This window comes from Hydra vulgaris, chromosome 13 (assembly GCF_038396675.1).
Source record: "Hydra vulgaris chromosome 13, alternate assembly HydraT2T_AEP".
NCBI lineage: Eukaryota > Metazoa > Cnidaria > Hydrozoa > Anthoathecata > Hydridae > Hydra > Hydra vulgaris.
The window spans coordinates 29,972,501-29,990,186 of NC_088932.1; the positions used below are offsets into that span (position 1 = coordinate 29,972,501).

General features: G+C 27.6%; 1 protein-coding gene across 1 annotated transcript in view; it reads right to left on the reverse strand.

The window, feature by feature from the left end:
- The window catches only part of LOC100202895 (ras-specific guanine nucleotide-releasing factor 1), an 82,858-nt gene that overhangs the window by 26,875 nt on the left and 38,297 nt on the right, over positions 1 to 17,686 (reverse strand). Inside the window, exons 10-16 of the mRNA XM_065815523.1 lie at positions 15,131 to 15,238; positions 5,938 to 6,055; positions 4,795 to 4,922; positions 4,517 to 4,702; positions 4,225 to 4,355; positions 3,633 to 3,711; positions 3,125 to 3,326 (exon numbers count right to left, since the gene is read on the reverse strand). Coding sequence (XP_065671595.1) covers positions 3,125 to 3,326; positions 3,633 to 3,711; positions 4,225 to 4,355; positions 4,517 to 4,702; positions 4,795 to 4,922; positions 5,938 to 6,055; positions 15,131 to 15,238 — 952 coding nt within the window. The remainder of the gene's footprint in view (positions 1 to 3,124; positions 3,327 to 3,632; positions 3,712 to 4,224; positions 4,356 to 4,516; positions 4,703 to 4,794; positions 4,923 to 5,937; positions 6,056 to 15,130; positions 15,239 to 17,686) is intronic.

Consider the following 17,686-nt stretch of genomic DNA (forward strand, 5'->3'; position numbering starts at 1 on the left):
TCCAGATATGAGGTGCATGATAAGTAATTTTGAATTGTTCAAGCTTATTTTTGCATGAAGGCTTTAACAGCTCTAATTACACTACCAGACAAGAATTTTTATACAAGAGAAACAGTAACGAAAACATTTAGTACTTAATAAACGATGTAAGAAAAAGTATAGTTTTGATAGTCTAGGTCGAACCATTTTTTTGTAAAATGGAAATTTTTATTTCTTCATTTTTCATATACTTTATATTAAGAGAAGTCGATGGTTATAATTTCTATAATGCTTTTACTCTAATAAATGTATAGGACAAATACATTTATTTGACTTGATATTAAAGTAATTATCATGTATTATCACTTAACATTATTATTACTTGAGCTGAAGAACAAATTTGTGAAAATGGTGATAATTCTAGCAGTTGTAATGAACCAATTGATTTTTGGCAATTTTATCTAATTCTTCATCCACCGTTTAATTCATGCGAGCAAATGTTAAGTTTCAGTTTTGATGAATTATAATTCTTACTATTATATAACTATTTTTGCTATTTCAGATTATTTGGAATGTCTCAGAGAGGGAAGTGCTATAACGATCCTAACAAGTTCTGTTACATTTGCGGGAGGTTTATGTTTAAAGGAGATGAGTGTTCCATTACACCTCAAGTTAAGACCCTGTATTATGCTTATTTCAAGATAAAACTAGGGGATGAGGACAAGGTTTTCACCCCCCATAAGATCTGTGTTAAGTGTCTGTCTTACCTGTCCCTGTGGTCTAAGGGTAAACTGAAGAGAGTGCTTTTTTCCACACCTATGTTGTGGCGCAACCAAAAAGGTCATTTAACTGATTGCTATTTTTGTTTGACACACATGGCGCAATTTACCAGAAGGACAGCTAACAGCATAATTTACCCTGACTTACCATCAGCGATAAAACCAAGATCATATGATGAGGGAGAAGAGCCTCATTTGTTTTCTTCTGATCTTCTCAATTTTGATTTGAGTGATGATGATGTGCCTTCATGTAGAATAGCGTTGAAGATGATGATGATTGGCTGCCTAACGAAAAGCCGAAGTCTATCAGCCAGAGACAGCTGGACTTGTTTGTTAGGAGACTTGGCCTTTCTTAACAGGATGCGTGTTTGGCTGGTTTAATGCTAAGAGAATTGGGTGTCCTTGCTAAGGAGACGAAAACGTCTGTTTATAAGACAAGAGACGCAGCTTACGTGCCATTTTTTAAAAGAAGTGAAGACAATAATTTTGTATTTTGTTGTGATACTCCTGGTTTGTTGATGAGGATGGGTATCTATACACAAGTAAAGAATGACTGGTGGTTGTTCATTGATGGCAGCACAAGAAGTGTAAAGGCGGTCCTTTTACATAATGAGAACGCATATCCAGCCATCCCAATTGCTTACTCAATTAAAGCAAAAGAATCTTATGAAACTATGAAATCTATTTTGCAGCTTGTTCGTTATGACACATTTTAGTGGAGAGTTTGCTTGGATCTGAAAGTTGTAGGTCTGCTGACAGGTATGCAAGAAGGTTACGTGAAATACACACGCTTCATATGTTTGTGGGATAGCTGCGCTAAACATGAGCATTACATCAGGAATGAGTGGCCAGCACGAGGCAATGCGACCCTTGGTGTTTACAATATTTGCTATGAGCCACTTGTTCAGTCTGACAAAGTTATTATACCTCCATTGCACATAAAGCTTGGCCTGTTTACGAACTTTGGTAAAGCATTACACTCTGACAACGAACCGATGAAAATCATAAAAGAGACTTTCCAAAACTGTCACTTGCAAGAGTTAAGGAAGGAGTATTTGTTGGACCAGACACTCGAAAACTTTTAAAAAACCAACAGTTTACTGATTCCTTGTTTCCAATTGAGCTCAGAGCATGGAAGGCTTTGAAAGACTGTGTAGAAAACTTTCTTGGTAAGTATCTGAAAACTTTAGGAATTAAGTACATAATACTTGTATTCTATCAAAAAATTTCTTCTTTGCAATCATTTATTCAGGCAAGCTCCGGTTGGATGGCTATAAAGACATTATCTCAGAACTGTTATCAGCCTTCAAAGAAATGAATGTCCCCAAAGATTCACTTTTTGCATAGCCATTTGGACTTTTTCCCTAAGCATTTTGAGAGAAACATTACAGACAAGCATGGTGAACGTTTCCACCAAACGATTTAAACTATTGAGCATCAGTACCAGGGGCGCGCCAATGAGTGAATGATGGCTGACTTCTGCTGGCTGACTTACATAACCTTAAGAAGGTTATTGAAAATATTTTTGATGGTAACGAAAATAGTAATTTAGATTTTAAATATGGGTGTACAGCACTGTCAAACTTTAAACAAAGTTGAGATGCAAGAATCAAAATTAAATTTAAGGTTGATTTTAGAGATTCTTAATTTACAAGATGTAAAGTTTTTATCTGCTTTTGATTTTTGATTTTTGTTTCTCCACGCAGCGGCCTTGTTCGTCAAGGTTCATGTTTCGGAGTTATAGAGTTGAGAGAGGGTTATAACCACAATTAAGTAGCCTCCTTGTCTGTAGTGGCCTTCTGGGCCTTGGGGAGGTGAATTAACACACACACACACACAAAAAAAAAAAATTTGAAGTATGCTAATGCAGTTTTTGGAAATTCAAGCCATGCAGGTAAAAAAGATTGTCTTTAGTGTGAAGGAGATTCACATGAAGTTTGTTATAAACTACATACATTTGGAAGCCTTGACCTTGGTTTAAAGAACTTTTAAAAATAGTTCAAGAAAATCCAAAACAAAACATTTTATGAATTTATCAGAGAATGAGATTGAGATGCCTCACTGAAATGCTTATTAATAGATCTTTAGCCAAGGTTTGTTAATTTTTTCAAGAGTTATTATAACTTTAGCTAATTTTGTTACTTACTACATTGCATGTTTAGCAGGATCGGATAAGGCAATTGGTATTTTTATTTAGTTGGAATCAGTTAGGATTTATTGTAATACTAGTATTATTTATTATACTACTAGTAGTGTATAAATGAATATATAAAAATTCTAAAATAATCTAACAATATAACTCAAATGCAAACTGCTAAACAAAAAAATAAATAAGCAAATGGTAATATAATTTAAAAAAACATCACCTTCGCTAATTTTTCGTACAGATTCTTTAGGTGAGGCTTTTCCTCCAACTACCATCCAATACGCGTCTATTAGTTTGTTTATAACATAATGAGCTTTAGTAAAAGCTCTATATGTTAGCAAGAAAGTTTCCATAAACTCTCCCCCAGGCAAGCGAGGATCATAAAGTCGCTCAATTAACCTATCAACACTTGCATACAATATCTGAAAAAATATACACATTATACACATGAAATGTTTACATATCAAAATAAATAGTAATAAAAAATTGTTGAGCAAAAAGTGGATTTTATGTTATTAAAAAGTTGAACATATGATGTAACATGATGTAACAATGTTTTATTTATATTTTTCATAAAATTAAAATTGAACTTAACAATTCCTAATAACTGTATTAAGTCATTAAAATATTAATTACTATATTATATTTACTGTATTAAGTATAACATGTAATAAGGAAATAAGTATGCATAATATCCAGAAACAATAACTTAATGCAATAAAAATTACCTGGGGTAAATGATATGGGCCAGTTAGTTCATCACCATACTTAATATCTTCACTGTCTACTCTTAACTTCATATCTTCCCTATTAAATCAACAAAATATACATACAAAAACAACTTGAATAATGCCAAAAAAAAAATTTTAAACTACCTGGATTCAAAGCTAACATATTAATGTATTGTGTGAAAATATTGGTGCAATTTTTCAAAAATAAAATTAAAATAAAATATTATTTATACAATTAAATCTGATAAAACAAATGTATTCCTCTTTATGTGAAAAAAATAATAAAACCTTTATATTATTAACTCCAAAAATAGATACTATAAAATCCTAAATAAAAACTTAGTATTATATTAACTTGAGATTTTTTATCGAAAAAGGAATTAAAATTTTTCATTAGTAACAATACTATTACCATTATGGGCTGATTCTAGTGAATCAAAAGTGGTCAATTGAACCGTAGTGGTATATTTAACACTTATGTAATGTAATTAAACCCTAGTGGTTTATTAAACTCTAGTGATGTATTAAACCATAGAAGTGTGTTAGTGATTTAAAAATGTAAAAAGTAGGAAGATATAAAACAACATACTTAATAGATAAAAGACCTAACATTCTTTTCTGTAGATTTTCTTCAAGTGTTTCATACTGATCCAGAGTTTCTTTATTAGTTGATAATGTAACTGAGTTTATAGATTCCTCAAGAGCCAAGTTATAAATGCACTAATAATTAAAAAAATCACTATAATAATAATAATTCATAAACATAAAAAAATATGTTTTTATCAATGAAAAACTTAATTATAAAAATTTTTATATACTTTAATTTATCAATTTTAAGATTATCAATTACAAAATGTTAAACTTAATTAAACAATGGCTACCTGGGTAATATCAGAAGTCCACAAGGCTTTATCACTGGACTTGTTAGCCATTAAAGTAATAGAAAATGATTCTGATTCACCATTTACTTGAAGTGTAAATGATGAATATTTAACAGTATCTGGATATGAAGTATTTTCAATATCTTCAACCAAGGAAGTACACGATATAGGAATAGTACCAATAACCTACATAAAAAAATTTTTTTTTTATACTAGTATTTAAGAATTTTATAAAGTATGTCTATGTAAAGATTTTTTCCTCCAAAAAAAACAATTACATTTGAAAGACGCAGTTGGCCGTCATGAGTTCTTGAAGCTATTATAAGATGGTGACTAAATAAAAAACAGTGACGCAATTTTTCTTTTTTTAATCCATTTTCTTCAGTTCCAATTTGTTTTAGAACACCTGTAAAAATAATGGTAAGTAATGTTTTATTCATTTTGAAAATTTATAAATATTTGTTTTTAGCTTTCTTTTCTGGTGCACTTGATCTTAAATTATTCTTGTATATAACTATATAATTCTTGTATATAAGTTTTAAATAAGCCTGTAGACTTTCCAGTGTAAAAAACCAATTTTAATCATGTACACTAATATAGAAAGTCCAACAAGATTTAAAATCTTTTAACGAATACTAGAGATGTGTTAGGTACCCTGCTAAATCTCGGTTTTCAAACAGTTTCTAAGGTTTAATGCCGGGCATCCAGCATATATATATAAATATATATATATAGATATATATATATATATATATATATATATAAATATATATATATACATATATATATATATATATATATATATATATATATATATATATATATATATATATATATATATATATATATATATATATATAATCTGAGTCCCGAAAAACCAGTAAAATAATTCAAGCCAGACAACCAGCACTTTTATATTCCAGGTACTAGAGAAAAAACTGCCAGGTACCTAGTCAGAGCTGGGTTCTTGTCATCTCTATATTCTGGCAGTTTTCTTAGGTACAGAGAATATAGATTTGCCAGGTACCCAGCTTGGTTTCAGATGGTTTCCTTCGCATGGTTTGGAATTGTAAAAAACCAGCAGGATAAGTTGGATAAGCCGGGTCCCCAGCACATTTCTAATAAACACATTACATATAACAATAATCATATACCATAACCAATTTTTAATTACACCAATGTATAAAGATACTTTAAAAAGTTAACTTTATACCTAATTATAAGGGCAAGATATTTTATAAGCTTTTATTTCAAAAACTTTGCAAAATATACCCGGTGCTGGGTATGTTATTGTGCGTAATAAAAAAATATCTCTACTATGCACAACATTCTTGAACATGAGACAAGATTTTCTTATTCTGCATCTCTAGATAAATATATTTTTGAAAAAACAGTTAAACTTACAGCTTAAGTATTCTCACCGTGTCTTATAAATTTTTGATTAGCATTAAAAAGTACATGACATCCACCCACAATTAAGCGTTCAATTTCTAATGTTTGCCTGATATTTTCTCCTTCATCAAGAAAATGATTATAAACCTAAATATAATTATATGACAATACAAAACTAGCAATAAATAAAGAAACACAAGAAATTGACAGGATATACACACACAAAAATTATTTTCCAAAAAATTTAAGGTCTTAGTTTTTTGATAGTTGTCATATTAAAAAAAAAACCATCAGTAAACTACCTAATAACATTAAAATAAAAAACTCAAACAAAAAAAAACTTTCACCCTATTTGAAAAGTTATTCATACTACTTACTTTCAACCAATTTCAAAAGTTTCTCAAACATATTTTAGGCCTTAAAAAAATATAAAAGCTCATTGAAGGCCCTAAAAATACAAAACCTTAAAAACTTCCTATCCTGCCTATTAGAAAGGTACAACTCCTTTGTACCTTTCTAATAGGCAGGATGGGAAGAAGACAAAGGCAGGAAATTGTCAGATCATCACCAAGACCAATGTTTACACATTTGTCCTGTAACTTCTTAAATATTTATTTACAAACTTTTTAATTTACTTATTTTATTATATTATTTCTTAATATTTAAGGTTGTCATTTTGATACAACAATTTGTTTTACATTTTCTATAATGAATATACCCCATTAACTAAAGATACCCTATTAGCTAAAAAAATGTATACATTTTTTTTTTACTATGGTCATAATAATATATAAAGGTGTGCTTAGTATTCAACTTAGACCAGTAGAACCGGATTTCTAGCTGTTTTTCTAAGTATCTGGAATGAGCTATTTCTATGCAATACACCAGCACCAGGTTCTAACAGATATTTTGACAAACATGGTCTTTCAGCATACCATAATTATTTGTTTAAATAATACTTTAAATTGTATAGAAAATGAATAATGGTATTATTTTTAGTTTGCAAATAATCTCTCAATACAAAAATAAACTTTTTGATATCTACCTCTAGAATAAACCTCTCTATATCTACCTCAAGAACAAACTTCTTGATATCTACCTCTAGAACAAACCACTTGATATCTACCTCAAAAATAAACCTCTATATATCTTCAGAGACTTCAGAGCCAATAACTAAAACGTCTTCAAGCATGAAGTTTACTCATCATTCATTAACACATTTTAATCATTAAAGCAGTTACGTGTGCAAAATTATAATTAATTCAGCAGCAATTAACTATACTTCAACTACAATTAATTAAATAAATATAAACCTCACAGAATCAAACAAGATATTTCTACTAGTTAGAATGATTCATTTGAAATAGTACAAAGAATGTTAGAACAAAAGGTTCCTTTGACAACTTATGCAAGAGAATAAGGAACCTTTTGTTGCAACATTTGTGTATGTGTGTGTGTGTGTGTGTGTGTGTGTGTGTGTGTGTGTGTGTGTGTGTGTGTGTGTGTGTGTGTGTGTGTGTGTGTGTGTGTGTGTGTGTGTGTGTATATATATATATATATATACAGTGTTGGCCATTAAATAAGGACATTCATAAAAATTTCACTTTTTCTTGATTTTGAGTTAAAAATAACACAACCAATGCCGTGTTAGTGTTCTGGAACCATGGTAATTTAATAATAAACAAACGTTTTGAAAAATATTAATTAATGCTAAGAATTTTAAGTTAGTTTTATCGTTGTATGTCAGTTAAGAAGTTGCAAGGTGATTAAGTTCATATTGAAGTTGTGTAGGTGTTACGTTGAACAGTATGCAACAGAATAAAACTTTTAATGATTAATCAAATTAGTAATAATTAATATACTGACTGGATTTAAGGGAAGTTTATATTTTGAAATTACTATAATATATCTGTAAATTTTTATAAATTAATAATGGGTAAATGCTCGGACATTAGTCCCGCAAAACGTTGTGAGGTTGCTACCTTGTTGCAACATTCGTCTTTTACAATTAGGGATATTGCTAAAAGACTTAATGTTTCCCATCAGACTGTTGGCAGAAATAAAAAAACTTTGTTTACTGGTGGCAATATTACTGAAACTAAGATAAGTAACTAAGCCAGACCACACAAATCAATACCCTGTGGTGATCAAGAACTGATAAAGCTTTGTCGTGAAAACAGACGTAGATCATCTTCTGATTTAGTCAGTGAATGGAAGAAAGCTGGAGTTGAAGTCAGTAGTAGAACTGTGAGAAGACGCCTAGTGGAACATGGATACAAGGCCTACAGGCCACAGAAAAAACCAAAGCTTAAACCGGCAATGTGCAAGAAGCGACTAGCTTGAACGAAGGATCACCAGAACTGGACTGAAGATGATTGGACAAAGGTATTTATTGAATATTAATATTTGTTTTAGTAAATATTGTCCTTATTTGCTGGTTGTTATTATTTATTAGAATAAACTTTTTGCTTTTTGTTTTAAATGTAATAATTACATTAATGTGAGCAACCTCGACATTCTGTTTAGTATTGATAATAATTAATTTATTGATTGTTATGAAATTGTGGTGTTCCATTAAAAGAAACTTTGTATTGTCTATGCTTAGGTCTGCTTCTCAGATGAGACAATGCTAGAAGTTTTGGGAGAAAGGACACAGTATGTTAGGAGAAGATCAAAAGAAGCATATCATCCAGACTGTATTCAAGAACTGTTAAACAGCCACAGAAGATTATGGTCTGGAGCATGATATCTATTCAGGGCGACTCCACATTGTAGATGGTATAATAAACCAAGAAAAATACAAAAACTTATTAGAGAGAAAGTTATTTACACAACTAGATGAATGGTATCCAGATGGCAATTGTATATATATGCATGATGGTGCACCTTGTCACATGGCCAAATCCATCGCTAAACTTCTTCACAAAAGGAATATCCTAGCATTAAAATGGCCAGGAAACAGCCCAGATTGTAACCCCATTGAGGAACTGTGGAGAGAGTTAAAGAGGGAAGTAAATAAAACAGTTTCAACTAATAGGGCACAGTTAATTGAGAAGCTAGTTCATGTCTGGCATCATGATGAGCGTCTCAAGAAACTTGCAGATCAATTAATTTGTGGAACGCCAAGACGTGTAAAAGCGCTCATAGATGCCAGAAGAGAACATACAATATATTAATTTTTTTAAACTGATTTATTATGTGATTTAGGATGCACTTACTATTTCATTATCAGTATTTCATTTTGGTGCATTTATATATGAAAATAAATGTAATATGTAACTTTTTTGTCAATGTCCTAATTTAATGGCCAACACTGTATATATATATATATATATATATATATATATATATATATATATATATATATATATATATATATATATATATATACATATATATATATATATATATATATATATATATATATATATATATATATATATTAGGGTTATTCAAAAATTGGTCATCTCGAAAATTTGAAGAGAGCCCTAGCTTATGATTTGCCCTGACCCCAAATTAGTACTGAAAATTTTTTTGAACATCGGAAAGGTCCCCGCAGAGGGTTGGGGGGTCAATTTTTGCCTTATTTTTAGGAAAACTTTACCCCACTTGTGGGTCACTTAAATCACAACCAATTTAAAAATAAACTATCCACTAAAACTTGGTAATGAGTTCTACTACTTAAGTTTAAGGGGGTTTTTTCTTTAATAAACATTCAAGGTATTTTTTTTTTCAACAAAAAGCAGGTTTTTAGTGGATATTCTTAAAATATCTTTTATTTGTTTTTCAATTTCAATTTTTGTGTACAATTTTATATTTGAAAACATAATTTTGTTTTGCTGAACAAATTTTGTTTTGAATAAAAAATAAAAAAGATTTTAAATAAAATGAAAAATAAAATTTTCATTTTCAAAATTAAAATATAATCTTATATGACTTTTTTATCTAACATTCTTATATGTAAACATTAATTTTTAGAACATAAAATATTAATAATTTATATGATGCCACCCAAAAATTAAAATTGAAAGAATTAATGATATTTTTCTAGTGGGAAAAATAAATTGTCCAACCAGCCAGTTACATTGCTGCATAATATCTAAACTTGTAGCTCCATGGACACATGGTTGATTTGAAGTAATTACAACTCAGAAGGTAATGATATATCAGACTGTATAACCTTATCAAAATACTAAAATATATTTTTAAGTTTTTATAAGCTTTTAACAAAATAATTCCATTTTATAGGATCAAAATTGATAGAGGACTGGATGAAGCTGAAAAGCTTAAATAAAAGAAACAATCTTGCTAAATTGAAAAATAGAAAGCACTTTTATTATAGAAAATATGAAAAAGATTTTCTGGGTTGGAGAAAACCCACTAAATATGATAGAAAAAATAAGGCAAGATATGTTGAGAAACCAAAATGAAAAAGAGGAAGACATAGTTTTTCTTAAAGACCAGATAGAGGAAAGAAAAGGAAGGTCAGGAAGACTGGATAAAAGATATTTCAATACTCATTAAAAAGAAAGTATAAATCTAAATGTAATTATAATAAATTAAACAATGTATCTGATACTGATTCAGAAAATTTATTAATTTCTTTTAATACCAATAAAAGCAATCCAGCTGATAGTGAAATTGAGCCACATATTGATCCTTCCAATTCTATCAACCTACCCAAGGTTATCTTGTACTGTACTGCTCACACTGCAGTCGGGGAGGGTTTAACTTCACATCAACACACAGCAATTCTTAGCAGTATTATTGTAAATTCTGGAGGATGCATGTCTGAGTTTGTATGCTCTAACTCTTCTTTATACAGAGCAGCAGAGAACACTGTGTTCATGGTGCAAATGAAATGCATTTCTAAATCTTCAAATTGATAACAAATGATAACAAATCATTTTGATTGAAAAATTGTGAAAGAACTTACGGAAGGAAAACAGTTTTCAAAAGAAAGGTTAGCTGTTCTCGCAAGGATTAAAGGACAAATCGAGTCACTTGGAATTCCAGCAATCGACAGAACACCAAAAAAAAGCTACAGGGTGATTTAATCAAAAGTATAAACTTTAAAATTGAATAATATTTGTAGATCAAATCGGATTATTAAGTCCGATACACCATTTTAATGATAAATTAAAAGGAAATTGAGTGATAAGATTTTATTTTTTATTTTTTATCAATATGACCTCCATTTTTTTCAATTAATAAATGACATCTTTTTGTAAAATTCAAAAACGTTGATTCTAAAGCCAAAGTGTTAATTTTTTGGATTTCTCTCGTGATGTTCTCTTTTAAATCATCCAAAGTCTTCGGTAATGGCTTATAAACTTTAGACCTAAGATAACCCCATAGGAAATAATCACATGGATTGAGGTCTGGTGATCGTGGAGGCCATTGTTGCTTGGTAATGAATTTCTCCCCAAATTTACTTTGTAACCACTCTTGAACCATATTAGCCGTATGCGGAGTAGCCCCATCTTGTTGAAAGTAGTATTTTTTGTGACTCTCAACTCTATAGTGCTTAGGCCAGAAAAAAAATTTTAAGCATATCCAGGTAATTGTGCTAATTTACCGTTCCTTCGAAAAAGTAGGGTTCGTAGATTTTTCGGCAGGAAATGGCACACCAAACCAAAACTTTCGCATGTTGACGCCATACTTTTGAGTGTCATATTAGCCATTTTTGGGAGCTTTATCCAAGCAGTCATACTTCAGGACCAGAAAATAAATTATTTAAAGTTCTTGAGAACCATTATACTTAATTATACTGAAAATCAAGTTTTTCAACAAAGATTGTTGACTCTTACTGATTCCAGGATTAATGATAATGGACAATTTTGCAGATATATAATTAGCACTAAGGTTTTTAAGAAAGTCAGTAATAAAAGCTTTATAAATTGATTCAATTAAACCTAATTATCCCTTACTATTTCCAAAAAATAGTATAGTAAAGTAGTACTTCATTTATAATTTTCCAGTTTTATAGTTTTGTAGTAAGTTATTTAAGTTATTATAACTTGACAAAAAAATTTGTTTTGGATGGAAAGTTTTGTAAAGATTATCAGGAATTGGCTGAACTTACATTGATGGTACTGTCACACACTGACAGATTTAAACTTCACAATCCTGGAGCTGTTCATCATGCCAGATTCATAGGTAAAAGTTTTAATTTACCTAAAACTTATGAAAAAAATCACTGAAATCAATGAAGAGAGCAGGGATGAAATCACTGAAATAACAAAGTTTCTTTCAGTTTTTTACACTGAATGGTTTCTTAGAGTGGAGCTAAGTTCAGCTGCTCCGACACAGGTACACTGTCTGAATAACTGTTTTAAAATAAATATATAATTTTGAACAAATACATAAATTAAGTATATTATTTATATTAAATTAAACATTGATAAATCTAAGCCTCAACTATTAGGATATGAAAACATACTGGCAGATGAAAAGGTTTGAGGAATCAAAAATGCTCTCTGAGAGGACCTTTCCGATGTTCAAAAAAATTTGTGTACTTATTTGGGTTAGCAGATCATAAGCTAGGGCTCTTTTCAAACTTTTGAAATGATCTTTTTTGAACAACCCTAATATATATGTATGTGTATATATATATATATATATATATATATATATATATATATATATATATATATATATATATATATATATATATATATATATATATATATATATATATATATATATATACATTTAAGTATCCAAAAGTTATTTGAGCACATCGTTCCTTATTTAAGTGGGTGCTGCATTTAATCATAATGTATGCTAACTTATTATATATATATATATATATATATATATATATATATATATATATATATATATATATATATATATATATATATATATATGTATATATATATATATATATTATATATATATATATGTATATATATATATATATATATATATATGTATATACATATATATATTATACATATTATATATACATTATACACTCAACTCTATAACTCTGAAACACAAACATTGACCCCTGTTCTGACAATTGACAATATATATATTATATATATATATATATATATATATATATATATATATATATATATATATATATATATACATTTAAGTATCCAAAAGTTATTTGAGCACATCGTTCCTTATTTAAGTGGGTGCTGCATTTAATCATAATGTATGCTAACTTATTATATATATATATATATATATATATATATATATATATATATATATATATATATATATATGTATATATATATATATGTATATATATATATATATATATATATATATATATATATATTATATATATATGTATGTATATATATATATATATATATATATATATATATATATATATATATATATATATATATATATATATATGTATATACATATATATATTATACATATTATATATACATTATACACTCAACTCTATAACTCTGAAACACAAACATTGACCCCTGTTCTGACAATTGTAACAAATTAATGGAAATTATTTAGTACAGTTTACATGTACTAAAAAATTTAGTACATGTCTAATTATTAGAGATTTTATAACTATATTTATTTCAGTAATATATATTAGATAATATATTTATTTGTTGTTGTGCATATCAAAAAATATGTCTGTTATGCACAACAATATGGGTAATTGGACCAAATATTTTCAGCTATGTATCCAGAATCGGGGACCTGGTACTAGTTCTAACACATCTCTAATAATATGTAAAAATTTTATATGCGGTAGTAGTGTAGTGGTAAAGCGCTCGCTTCATAAGCAAGAGGTTCCGAGTTCGATCCCCACCACGTCCCTGGTAGTACCGCGCTCAACTTGTTTCTCCGCACAGCAGCCTTGTTCGTCAAGGTTTGTGTTTCGGAGTTATAGAGTTGAGAGAGGGTTATAACCACTATTAAGTAGCCTCCTCATCTGTAATAGCCTTCTCGGCCTTGAGGAGGTGAATAACAAAGAAAAAAAAAAAAATATGTAACATTACTAAATTTATTACTAAATTGTAAAACTTCCAATTTTACTGCTTATGACAAGAGCTACTTAACATAAGAACTAAAGAAATTCACTCCAAACTGGTAATGTATTATTCAAATGAATAGACCTAAACACCTAATGATGTCAAGCATAACAAAAATTATTTTTTTGACTCAATTTCACTTAACTTTAAAAGTAATTTCAACATCAGGCCAAATGAAATGCATATGAATCAAGAAGTGTACTTTATCAAGTATATAATCATGCAGTTGATCCTATTTATTTAAGAATAACAAAGCAATGATAAATATGTACTTTTAAACATTATATAAACTCATTGTAAGTCAGTCACAGATTGGCTACTTAGATACCAGATGTATCAAATAACATGAATTAAGCAAATGTGCAAGAACCATGTCCTTTTGAAGATTTTCAGGAAATTCTTACACAACTGAAAGCAAAAAATCATGTGATCAAATCAAATTAGGAGTTTTAAGCAAATAGTAGCAACTATAAATGCTAAAATTCAAAATATTTCCATATACAGCTTACAACCAGAAAGTAAAATGAATAAAAGATAACCATTGGTTATGTATTTGATGGGACAGCTTGAGCAAAAATTTATAGCAGAACAATACTAAATCATTAAGATAACAACAAGTCAACAGACTGGTTTTATCAGTAATAAATCATATTGTTAAAAAATTAAGTAATAATTAACCTGTTTAATTTAAAATTGATCAGATTCTTGGAAATGCTTTAGATGACAAATAAATGCCAATAATAGAATTACTGTAAACAAACTTGTTATTTTTATAGAAAAAACAAATAGGGTTTTTATACATGGGGTTTAATTATATAATTAGCTAAAAAATATGAAACCTGTATATACCAATCTTCCATTTATCCCTCTCCATTTATCAAAAATGCATGTTTGCATATTAAAATATGTTCATATTTTTCAGTTCAAGCTTAATGAAAACATATTTGATCAAAATCAATAAAAACATACAACAGAAAAAATTTTACACAAAGCAAAAATATTTATAATTGATAAAAGAAATTATATTTTCTAAATCTATAATTATGCTTGGCATAATTATAAATTATACTTGGCATAACTATAAATTATACTTGGTATAATTATAATACCATAAACAGAATAAAAAATTATACCTGGTAAAATTACAATTGTTAAAACAAATATATAAATAGATAAACAAAACAAATTATACTTGGGCTTCCTGTAGTTTTAAAAGGAGTTGCTCTAAACTATTTCGTTCTGAATGATTTTGAGGAGTTACATTTAATATAGAATGAACACTACGAATGTAATTTGGTATCTAAAAAATAACATATACACTAAACCATTTCAAAATTGTGTATAAAAAAAAAAATTTTTGAACATTATATAGGCTACCCTTTGATTTGATGTGGTTTGTGGTCAGGAAAATTAGTTCAAAATTGCAAACTTTATGTGTTTTAGGGACAGCTCAATTAACTTTACTTTTTAACAGGTCCCTAATATTTTGAAAATGTCATTTTGGGTTTTAAAAGTAGAGAAATTATATAAAAATTATACTACAATTATTTCTTAGATTTAATTGTACAAAAACTAGGTTTTTTAACTAGAAATAAAAAAAGTGAATTTTAACAAGTTTTTAATAAAAATAAAAATTTTTTAATTTATTTTTTATAAAACAATTATTATCTTCAAAACTTATATACTATTTTATATTCAAAACTTATATACTTTTGAGTACCAGGTTGACCTACTTTTAAAGAACTTTTTTTTTAATTTTAGGATCCCATTGAAAAGAAAACTTAATTGAGCTGTTACTAAATATCGGAATAATTATTATAAATATTGGAATAATGCTTTGAAATTTTAATGATATACTTTTTGTCATCAATTAACAACATTTAAACATCTAACCACTTAATTATTAAAAAAGATTATTTTTTGAACTGGTCTAATATATACAATTCGTATTTGATATTTTTTTTTTGTTTTTATTTATTTTTTGTTATTATTTATTTTTTGATATTTCTTTGCACAAAAAAAAGAATTTTATCAAAATCAAAATTTTGAATCAGAGATGTTTTCATTAATGGTGTTTTTATCAGATGCATTTTCATCAGTGAATTTTTTTATCAGTGGTGCTTTTATCAGTAGTGTTCACATTGTTGATGTTTTCATTATTTCCAACATCAAAATACTTTAATTTATCATAGATCAATGTACTTTATTTGCATACTTAAAAAACTGTAAATACAATTTTTAAAAAACACAAAAAAGTTGCATGAAAAAAAGTTGATCCCTAAATAAACCGATTTTATAATCTTATTACTGGGTTTTTCAGAAATAATAATTGATTTTTGACCTGACTGAATTAACTTTGGCCAGTTTCCAGTAAACACAGAAAAAATATATAAATATATGTATAAGAAAAAATATATATATATTACGGTGCTTTGTTTAAAATTGATAAAATGGAAATGTTTTTAAAGATTATAAAAAAAAAAAATTAAATCAAAAAAGTTACTTATCACTAAGTATAATATTTATATAACATCTATATAATACTAAAAATAAAAAATCAATAGGGAAAAAAAAAATTAGAATTTAAAGTGTAATGAAAACTTATAAAAATTCAACAAAAGTGCAAAGCTCAATAAATCCTGACTAAGAAATTTTCCTAATGGAAGTAGCAACCTTTGCTTCTTCAATTATGTTAATTGTACTAAAACAATGAATTACATGAAGAAAACACTTAATTATTAAAAAAAAAATTTTTTAGAACTGGTCTAATATACACAATACATATTCATGGAACCTGATCTCATTCATCCTGTAATTTTAAAATTAAGCTCAGGACCATTGACAAGAACTCATCAACGACATATATACACAGACACAAACTTACTAATTTTAGCAAACTTAGGTGTAAAATGTTTAATATATTTTTCATAAATAAAGTTTTAAGATACCAAGTTGATTCCAGACCTTTCTTCAGACAGAAAAAAAAATTTAAAAAAAGTTGCTGTAATAAATGTCATATATAGATCAAATATATATAAATATATAAATATAAAATGTCATATATAGATCAAATAAAAAACTTTAACTAAAAAGAGAAAAAAGTGAAGAAGTAAAAGTAAAATAAAAGAGAAATGAAATAAAATGGAGAAAATATGGAGTCTGATAAAATAAAAGAAATTAAAAATTAAAAATTAATGGGGAAAAAAAAAATTTAAAGAAAAGAAAAAAGTTAGAATAAATGAGTTACATAAATAATTGAATCCGCTGAAAATTTTTTAAAAACTTTTTATATTTGTAACTTCTAACTTTTTTCTATGTTCTTACTTATGTTTTGTTACTTATGACTTGCTGTTATTTTTATAGATTTTCTAAAAGATACGCTTTAACTTTTTTTTACTTCATTGTTTTAACCATCTTCCTCCAACATAATAACATTAATTGTAATTATAAATTGTATTAATTGTAAACTATTGCAAATTAGTGCTCTTTTGTTTTAACTAATGATTTAGTGATTATTTGTTCTTTTTTTTATATTTATAATTATTGTTGTTATAATTACTATTATTAACATTTTCATAATTATCATTATTATTTTTATAACTATTACTAATTATATATATAAATTTTATATATATAATTAGTAATAGTTACAAAATAATAGTATTTTTTGTGTTTACTTAAGATTAGTATATCAATAAAAATATTTTTTCAGAATAAATATGATTGATTGATTGTACCGGCCAAAACC